Source organism: Lonchura striata, chromosome Z (genome assembly GCF_046129695.1).
Source record: "Lonchura striata isolate bLonStr1 chromosome Z, bLonStr1.mat, whole genome shotgun sequence".
Taxonomy (NCBI): Eukaryota; Metazoa; Chordata; class Aves; order Passeriformes; family Estrildidae; genus Lonchura; species Lonchura striata.
The window spans coordinates 31,194,314-31,204,958 of NC_134642.1; the positions used below are offsets into that span (position 1 = coordinate 31,194,314).

At 44.5% G+C, this 10,645-nt stretch overlaps 1 protein-coding gene across 3 annotated transcripts in view; it reads right to left on the reverse strand.

The window, feature by feature from the left end:
- The window catches only part of MAP3K1 (mitogen-activated protein kinase kinase kinase 1), a 58,318-nt gene extending 48,899 nt beyond the window's left edge, over positions 1-9,419 (reverse strand). The window contains exon 1 of one of the 3 annotated variants that reach the window (XM_021534326.3): positions 9,384-9,419. Coding sequence is in view for 1 of the 3 variants with exons in the window: in XM_021534325.3 (XP_021390000.2) it covers positions 8,292-8,758 (467 nt within the window). In the remaining 2 variants the exon portion in view is untranslated. Of the gene's footprint in view, positions 1-7,890; positions 7,919-8,291; positions 8,774-9,383 lie in introns of those variants that run through there. The other 2 variants (XM_021534325.3, XM_077790126.1) reach the window with 2 other exon arrangements.
- Positions 9,420-10,645: the final 1,226 nt, after the last annotated feature.

Below are 10,645 nucleotides of genomic sequence, written 5' to 3' on the forward strand. Positions count from 1 at the left end.
GGCACCCTCACTAGCAGCAGCAGAACTGTAAAATGCTGCTACAAACATGCAACTCAGAGCAGGTCAGAACAAGCAAACAGAAGAGCATACTAATTTACTGCTGAGACACCAGGGAGAATTAAACACTTCAGCACATTTATCAGAAGAAGACGGTTTACCGTTGTACCTGAACGTGCTGGAACTTAACCACACACTTAAAAAACAAATCAAACAATACAGTAGCACTGTTCTGCTTACTATACGTACACTTAGCTTTTCATAAAAGAGCTAATCTATACTTCAAAGTTTTCAATATAAATAAGAATTACAAGATCAAGTATAACTGTACTTCAAGTGAGTTCAGAAAGACAAACAGTAAGCAGTTTCATTAGTTTACTACCATAGTTTACCATAGTTCATAGTTTAATTTACTACCATACTCAGCTTAGTTAAAGATACTGTTTTCCTAAGAAATGCCACGTTTCACAAAGGTTTGCAACATTATTAGTAAACTGTATCCCAAAGAGCAGCAGCCAAAGAAACTTACTGTTGCTGTTTTATCTGGAATAGACAATAAACATTTGAATGAGATGTCATCAAGACCTTTTTCATGGACGTGTCAAAGGGAAACGTTCAGATCAAACCTTTCCAACAGTTTTTTTTTTTCTTCAGAAAGGGAAGTCCATCTTCTACTGCAGAAAAGAGACAGGATTTGCAGGACAGTCTAGGAGTCTGCAAATCCTGACTTCTCTTTTGTGGAATTAAAAAAACGCTCAGACTGAGAAATTCTTTTTGGCTAAAATAATGAGCATTTCTCAGGTACAGGGAACACTTGACTTTTTTTTATATTATACTCTGGTACTTTCTAAGCACTTTTCTTATATATTCCATTCCTAAGAGAGTTAACTTGGACCCATTGGACTTCGAAGTATCCATACAAGAAAAAAGCATTCTTTTTCAGAATTGAATCCTTTGCTACCAGCAGTATAGCAGAAATGAGTGACAACAGTAACCACACTGAACGGAAGATGCTGGCATGCAGCATAAGCCAAATGCAATGACCAGGCAGAAATCTCCTAAGTCAACCACTTTGCCAACCCACACCTTTCCTCACTCAGCTTGCTGAGTGTGTCAGTATATGTTGGTTTACAATGCTGAACACATCCTTACATGAAAACACCTTACAACTTTGAAAAAATGGAAGACATCTTAGTTTAATCACAAATACTTATTATTTTATTATGTGCCCTCTCACCACAATAAAGGGCACTCAGTGTGCATGGCAATCTTCACACTAAGAGCAACCAAGCAGATCAAACTTTTCCTCATTGGTTTGGTATAACACATTTCTAAAATGACAGTCCTGAAGACCACCTACATTGCTCTCTGTCAGAGCTCTGCATGGCTTAAAGTATCTCATTTTATGCTTTCTTGTCAACAAGGCTGGAGGGGAGGTGAAGCAGGAAACTTCCTTCTCTCTCTTCTTGTACTACTGGCTTAAAGCAAATGTAGAACAATCTGCATGTTGTTAAGATCTCTCTTCCATGTATCCCTGCTCTTCCTCCCAAGGGCTTCTGGGAAGGGCAAGAAACATGCAGTTGCCACTCAAGAGTAAATCCTTCTCCAGGGAACAAACTCCAACTTTTAGTTAATTTTAGGAAGATATTTGAGGAAGTGTGTAAACAAGGCTGTGTGAAGCAGAACGTACCAGGCCACGAGTCCTAGCCCTAACCTTGGAGCTTCAAAGAGAAGGCAAGTGATCCTGGTTACTGTGACCTGCCAGAAACCAGGACCAGCCCCTGGCAGCCAGACACTGAAAAGCTTGGCTGCATTTATTGGGCATTATAGAAATAGTTTCCACACCATGGAAGACCTAATAGAAACCCCAAAGCCCTCGCACTTTCTACAGGCTGGGACATTCAATTTGCCTGCAGAGATCAGGAGACCTACTGTAATAAGCTGTTCATTACAAATCAATGCAGAATTTACAGTTAAAAACTCCAAAAATCAATGTTAATTCTATCTTTACAGGAGAAGCCATTTTCTGTATCTATATGGAGTCATTACTGAATTATCTTTTTAAAAATAAAATTTATGCATATTAGTACAGTTTTAAGAATAACTCCATCCAGCTTCACACAATTAAAAACTAACTCTTCACTCTTCCATTTCAAGTATGAACTCAACTACAGAAGCCACTGCCTATGTTTTATTTATAGGAATAATCTAACAAAATAGTATGCAAAACATGTCAAAGCAATAACAATATTGTCTTAGCCATGGTGGTAAACAAACACTAGCCTGTTAGAGTGTCTTAGTCTGACAAGCTCAATAAACTGTACACCAACTGCAAACTGGATGTCACTGCAAGCTTCACCACACCTTTGACATACTTAAATTTCTGCATACATCTCCAAATGCACAGCACTAACGCATCTGAAGGCAAAATTATCATCCACTGAGCTTAGAAGCCTCCATTTTAAAGAATACTAAGAATTACTAAAATAATATTATGCAGACATTTTATTTGCAGTAGAATGGGAGGCACACAAATGATTTGTACAAAAACCCCCAAAACTGTTTCTCAAAAGGTTAGAGGTTTTTTTTTTTCCCTTCAGCATTTAAAATATTTAGACCAAGCTCTTTCAGCATCCAAAAGGAATAGTCCTGGAGATAGAAATGCAGTGTTTCTACAGGACTTAAAAAATCATCAGGCTATAAGATGTATTTCAGAGAAATAACTACCAAAATGAAACACATATATGCATGCCTTTGAGGGTGAACTGCCAGCTCCCAAAAGTACCTGATCATCACTGCTGACAGCTGAGTAAGAACTCATTTCAGTTTGCTTAAAAGCAAGATGATTGGAGGCTCAAGAATAGGATGGGGAAGAGCTTAAAAAACAAGATGTCAGATGTGGCCAGATGTCAGTGAGGTCAAGCAGATGCAAATCACTTCTCAGCACTATTTCCACTTTCCACAGTGACCCTGGACAAGTTACAAGGAGCTGCAGTACCAAGAGTGGGATTGGAAATACTCGGAAAGAACTGAAGTCGTCCAGCATAATAATCACATTAGCAGTCAAATAACTACTAATTAGAATACTAGGACAAGAGAGATAAGAACAGACAGTATTATGCTATATTTCTATGAACAATTTGAATAGTTTACACTTCAGGGATGCCAATGAAATATATGGAGACAGTGTGAAACAAAGGTAGACTGTCTTGAATTACAGTTTAATCTCACAAACAGGAATACTCTATGACATTTTAAGTTTAAAGAAAAAAAAACCACTTTCTGAAAACATCTTAAAAAATCTTCAATCATCACATGCTGAACACTATCAAAACAACTGGACATTAATAAGCCAAAAAAGAGAGGGAGTGATGAGTGATGCCTCTAGCACCTTTTATTAAGACAATTTGAAAACTGTTTCATCCATTTCCAGACAGAAGGTAAGTAATTTCCAATTTCAAATTGCTCTTAGGTAGCAAGTAAATAGAGCTGCTGTGTTTTCAGGACATTTTACAGCCATGATTCAACAAAACTGATCTTCTAAAAGCACATCAACAAACAAACAACTGCAACAAAATAAAGCAAACAAACCCCACAAAACTCAAAAAAACCAAAAAACCCAAAACTTACAATCCAAGAAACAGACCTAAAAAAAAAAAAAAACAACCACAAAACCCATAACCCCTCCCCCCACAGAAAACAAACCAAACCAAAACCCCCTCAAAACCCCAAATATACAGGAAAAAATTAGTCAAGACACTTCAGCACCAATCAGAACACTCCAGTTCTACTTGTGCAGTGTGAGACTGGAAAGCGGAAGCAACCCTGCAGGCAATACACTCAGCCTTTGGGTAAAGATAAAAAGGGAGGGTAGCAACAGAAAGCAGCTCTCCACTTAACCATGTTCTCCTAGTCATACAGAGACAAGTAATGAAGACCTTTAAAAGGCTTTCTGTCCACTATGTCTTAAGAAAAAGAATGAACTGTAATTCTAGAGCTTTAAGTGACCGCACAGCAGATAAAAAGTAAATTAAGATGACCCTCAGGTCTCTGCAGAGAAGCCTCTGAGAACACTCAGATTAGCCTTAGAAACTCAGAACTCAAACCAGATCCGTCCTCTTATCACCACTTTTGCTGAAAACTAGCTTTACAAGTTTGTTTAAAAAACAGCTACATGGCAATGTATTATTTGTATTTTAAACACGCTTAAGCCAAGTTTCATCAGTACTAGAAGCCAGTGAAAGCCAACAGAAGCATTCCCACAGTCATTCCACCCTCAGATGCTTGTTTCTACTCCTGCCTCATGCTTCCCTGCAGCAGCATAAATCTCTGCACAGCTGCACCATTACTTTTTACAGTGTTAGTGCACTAAAAGGTCTTGTGAAGGTCAAATCCATCATATAGAAGGAAAAACCGGTCTTCAAATCTTGTGCTCTACATGTTTGACCTCTGGGTAAGATATGACTGCACACGTCTACACACAGGTATTGCACAGAGCAGTACTCAAACTCCACTGAGTGACAGCAGAGACTGAACCTTTAGTATCAGTAAATCCAATGAGACAGAAAGCTCCAGATTAGTTAGTTACAATCTATTTACTTTGCACAGGAACAAAGAAACTGCCATACCAGATCAGACCATTTAAGCAGAACCCTACCACTTGCAATAACTAAGAGTGATAAAAATCAGACATAGTAGAGGGTGACCCTCTTCCAAAAGTGCTCCCAAGCCACAGAGCACAGAACAGGTAGAAAGGCAATCTTCTCTCACCACAGCATCTGCTCAAACTGGAAGCAGAAAATCTGGTAGCTTATTTACACAAATGGTTATAAACATCAAGCATTAGAGACTTGGATAAAATATAAAATTATTTTTTACCTTGGCTGGGATTAGCCAAGATCAATAATAAGCTATATTTTTTTTACCTGAGCTACATTCTGACAGGAATAGAGAAAGTTGCCATTTCAGTGCCAAAAGAAATCCTTGGCCATGCTGTGCGGTCACTGTAGATGGTCTCCTTCTGTGCCCACTACAACAGTGCCCTGTTAAAAGCATTCACATCCTCCTTTGAAAGTCATCAAAGATGCTACAAATTGATAAACGGAACTGAAACTGATGAGCTTTTACTAGCACACTTGTACATATAGACAAAACTTCAGTTTTACAGTATGGCTTGGGTGTCTCTAGCATGAGTCAAACAGCAACTGCAGCAAAACACAGTATAAACATCTATAAGGGTTACCTTGCAGCTGAACTATATGCCTTTTCAAACACCTAATTTTCATGGAAGTCAAAGTATGTGGTTACAGCACACAAATGAACTCCACCATTTATTTCCTTTCACTTTTATAAAAACATGATTACAGCAATATAAACTAATTCTGTACTTGAGCAAGTAATAAAGCATCTACACGAATTTCAGACACAAACATTACTTTAAGGTCTGGAAGTTTTCAAAGCATATTGTTAAGCTTACAGAGAAGGAAGTGCGCTTTACCTCCATGGATTTCCCTCATGCTACAAGAAATCACACTAGTTATCAATGAATTTGCTATTTGGATCCTGTTATAAACAAAAACAATATACTGACAGTAAACAATACATATGGGATAAGAGATCTAAAGTGCTTTATCATGTTGAAGCTGCAATTCCTAGGAAAACAGCTCCCTTCATCTCTTAGTGATGTAAGATAGCTTACACCCTTCATTGCTTTTAGTGAAAATATTCACTTTACTGCGCGACATGCAGAATGCTTGAGAGCTTGAAGGAAAAAAGTAATATTTACATCTATAATTCAACAGCAGTCAGTTTCCCTTCTCAGGTTCGTTTTGAGGATCAAGAAGGTCTTCCAGCATAAAGAGAAACAGAGAATCTATTTAAAAGGAAGTAACTGTAATACCAAAGAGACTGATAGGGGGACTTTGGAGCAAATATATCTTCTAACTAATAGTAGATCCTTACAGGTAAAGTACAACTAACTGCATTCAAAACCTCCCCATAAAACATTCATTAAATTATACCTTTAAGTTTGCCTCTTAATAAATATCTCGGCAACAGCTGGCCAGACAAATTTAATGAGTATTATTATTACTCGCATATCAATTAGCCTCTCTCCTCCAGCTGAAACAAGTCAATATTAAAATGAGGCCATATAGATGTTTTAAATTTTTTAAACAACTTGATCTAAACTTGATTTAAACTACTTGGTCTAATATGTATTTATTGGTAATACAGCACACTGAGCTACATGAGCATGCATGGGTATTTCTGAAGGACAATCATTGTTAAAGTTGTCATGTATTTTCAAGTGCTCTTACAAGAAACTCAAAGTAGACTCACTGAAATACTGAAGAGAAAAGCTTTTGGCATTCGGTATTTTCTAAGATTTGTTAACATTCCTAGTAAAATAGCACAAAACACTTCCAAGTATTTTAAATTGCATACACACTCAATACACTCACTTGGCCAAATGCAGGTACCTAAAAGTAAGCAAAATTGTCCATGTGAAAAGGCAAAAAAATATATCCACAGCTGCTTTGTCATTGCTGCTGTGGGACCAACTACCAATGATGGATGCAGCATTTCAGCACTGATGCGACACACATTGACCTTCCTGCACCTCCAACACTGAGCCTGACTTCCACTTGCTACCACCTTGAGACTCGACCTCTTTAAACATATTCTGATGCTATTTTTTTTTCTTGAAAGCCATGAAACTTGATATAACTGTATTATCATATACAGTACATTATAATACCATGACTTTATAAAAACAAAGATGGTGCTAATAGTTTTTAAAAAGACAAGGCACTCACTAGAACTTCTACATCATTACCCTTCCCTAAAACATCTACAATTTCCTGCTAATCCTTGTGTAAGTACAGAGCCATTTCTTATCTGGACAATCACACTATAAGAAGTATTTTTACACTGCCCTAGGAACAGGCCAAAATCCATCTGAATTGCTGAGAATAAATATAAACAAGTCATCAGTCTAGGAAACAGTTCTTATTACAGTATTCCTATGGTAATTCAACCTTTAAAAAATATTCCTGAGGTTTGACTGACATAAGATGCGACTAAAAAGAAAACACAAGTCACGTCCAAACAGGAATTATATTTTTATGAGGTTTAAATGATTAGCCAAACTGTAAGGCATCACTAAAATAGGTCCCTGGATGTTTAAACTAAGTTCTTAAACTAGAGTCCGCACCAGATAAAACCTTACAAGAGATCCAGGTGAAATTGTCATCTTCACACCAAAATTAAATGGTCATACTGCAGTGCCTACACACACATACACCAGTAAAACCCAGCGAGTACATGCTAAAGCTGAAATGTGTTTTAAAGTACTTAAACTCCTTCACCACGGGCATAAGTTCGCTTTCAACCTGAGTACTTGCAAACATAAATAGGCAAATAGGCAAAATACTGGTAGTTCAGAAGAAAATGGACTTATCAATTAATACACACAGAAGGCAAAGACAGACTGCAAACACCAGGGCGCTGAGTACAACCACTGAAATTTATCACCTAGACGAAGCCACGACAAAATTACTTTCCCCTATTAAAAGAGTGCGGATATTTATGCTTCAAAGTCTTTCCTCTTGTTACTAAAAGAAATCAGTTCTGCATTATCGCGAGGCAGCAAATTAAAATCTGACTTCGGAGAATTCAGGGGGTGGGGTGGAGGGGGAAGGGGAAAATGAAAACATAATAAAGTCGATTACTCAGTTTTGCAGCAAAGCACTCGGCAGCGCCTGGGGAGCCCGCAAGGCAGGCGCTCAGCCGCCGCCCGCAGCCCGGCCCCGGCCCCGCACCGCGCTCGCTCGCCCCGAGCCCCAATGGCTGCTGACACATCCGGCCCCGGCCGCGCCGCCGCCCCGAGCTCACACTTCAAAGCCTTTCGGGACTCCGGCAGAAGTCGAACACAAACGCACCCCGCAGCCACACGGGCCGCCCCCCGCGGCTCCGCTCCGCGGCTCGGCTCCCGCGCAGCCCCGCACCGCTGACAGCTGCGGGCAGCCCGGCCCGGCCGTGCCCCTCCCTCAGCCCCGGGCCAGGTGTCCCGGGGGAAGGCGGGCGGCGGGCGAGCTCTGCTCGCCGCGCCCCAGCGCTGCGCTCCGCGGCCGCTCCTGCCGCCCCCGCATCCGCCACTTCCCACGGCCGGGGGGAACGGGGCGGCGGAGCCCGCCCCGAGCCCCGTCCGCGAGAACAGCCCCGACGCCGCCGCTGTCACACAGCGCCCTCCAGGACCGACCCTCGCCGCCCCTCCAGCCGCCGGCGCCCCTCACCTCGCGGCGGGGGACGGCTCCATCCTCCGCTCCGCGGCGGCGCCCGTCCCCGCCGGCAGCGGCTCCAGGAGCTCGGCGCAGCGGCTGGGGGAGGCAGCCGGACTGGCGGGGCTGGAGCGCGGCGGCCCGGGCAGGTAGTGGAGCAGCAGCAGCGTCTCAGGGGGCTCCGGCGAGGAGGAGGAGGAAGAGGACGAGGCGGCCGGGGCGGCGGCGAGGAAGAGGGGCGCCTCCGGCAGCCGGTCCAGCTCCACGCTCCGCACTTTGCGCAGCTGCTTCCGTCTCCAGTCAGAGCGCTGTTCTCGGCTGCCGCCGCCCGCCTCCCGCAAGAGTCCCCCGCCGCTCCCGGCGACGCTCCCGGCCACCGCGCCGCCTTTCAGGCTCCCGCAGGCGGCGGCGGCGGCCGCCTCCACGCCGCCGCCCGAGGATAATCCCGATGACGAGGCGCGATCCCCCGCCGCCGCCGCCATTTTCTCTGTCGGGTCACATCGGGCTCCCGAGCACCGGGGGCCGCCGGCGGACGGCGCGCTGCGCAAACGGCGCCGCCTGCGCAAACGGCGTAGGGCGGGGGCGGACGGCGGGCGCGGATTGGCGGCGGCGGGCGCCGGGGGCGGGGCCGCGCCCGTAGGTGCCGCGGGGCCGCGCCCCGTCCGCCCCCGCGCAGGTGTCGGGGCGGGACCCGGGCGGGAGCCGCGCCTGCCGCCGCCGCTGCTCCGCGGGGCTGGGGCCGGGCCTGCGGCCGGGTCTGGAGCCGGACGGAGTCCGTCCGTGCGGCCGAGCCAAGCCAGGGAGCCGGTGGAGGCGCCAAGAGGGGAGCGCGGCCCCGCCCCACGCGGCCCTCCCCACGTGCGGGAGCGGCGGAGGCTCCGGCAGCCCCGGGGCGCGCACGGCCGGCCGGGCGGGCTGAGCTCCGTGCGAGGCCGGAGAAGCCTTTCCCGGATCTCGGAGCCCTCCCATCTCGCACCCCCGTAATCTGAGCCTCTCCTCTCGCCAGCATTTCCCCAGCAGCTGGCGAGGGGCCGGGAGGAGCGGAGCGCCCGCGGTGCCTCGCTGCGTACAGCCGATGAATCGCCTCACAAGTGTGCCCCAGCTCACCTGGGCGTCCCTCTCTGCAGTCAGGAGGGAATCAAATGCACATCCTCGCTCGTAGCCACCGCGCGTCCTTCTCCGGGCTGCCCTCAGTTGGCCGGCGCCGCTCCCCCCGTCCTCAGGTACTTCTCCATGTCTGCAAACTTCGGAGAAGCGTTAATGTCTCCTTGTGTGCGCAGGCATGCACATGTAGGAAAGGTTATACCCTGCCACGCACACCTACCGCTGCGGCTGTTTCCTGAGAGACTGCGAGAGAGAAGAAAGGCAGGAGACATCACATGACCAGAAACTTGGGGAGGTTCAAGTAAATTTTCTACTTGTCGGGATTTTCGCTCAACCACATTGGGGTGGTTTTGCTTTTAGATCTGAGATGAGAAAAGGAAAACTGAATATTGCTATGCATACAAGCTTGGTTTTGGGACGGTGTGGTTTTTAGATAAAGTAGAAGTCACATTTTAAAGCACTTTAGCTGAATATTTCAAGCGTATTTTTCAGAATTTGGTGGGTATGCAAGTGTAACATTAACTACGCGTATCAGTAATGATTATTAGTATGGTCAGTTTCCTGGGATCAGTGATTTGATCTGAAGCACTAGTTGAGTGAGAATTACCTTCTAGCAGAAGCAGATTCTTTCTTGCGTTACCTATATGATCAGAAGCTGACCTAAATGTAGGGTCTTTGCTGGAGGATGTGATGAGCAGATAGGAAGAGGTTTTTCCCGTTAGACAAAAGCCTGAGGACACTTTTTGTACTCTGTATACTTAGAGAATAATATCAGTAGGTAAGGCCTTGAGGTCACACTGAGTGAATCATTTAGGTGATCTGTCAAGATGCCACACTACAACCATCCTTGTGCAAGGTTTTCAGTGAAGAGTGCTGTGAGAAGGTCAGTTGTATTCCTTGTCATCTTGCAGGTATAGTTTCTTTGGGATAAGCAGACCATCATCTAATATTCTCTTGCAATTTACAACTAATGGTTGTACAGCTAATGTACAACTTGTAATGTAAATTAATTCATAAAGGTAGCATTTGACACTTAAAGCCTCTGCTGTAAATTAGAGAGAGTATTCTGGAAGATTCCTAGACCAAGACACATTGAAAAAGTGAGGAGGTTACTCATGGGAACAAGATAACAAAGTATCCACTTTGTAGACACAGCATGAAATTAGTTACATGCAAATCAGTGCATTATTATAGTTTTTCAAATATTCCTCTCTGCCATAAAATCACATTTACAGAAAAAAGAAAGAAAATAACCACACAAACCC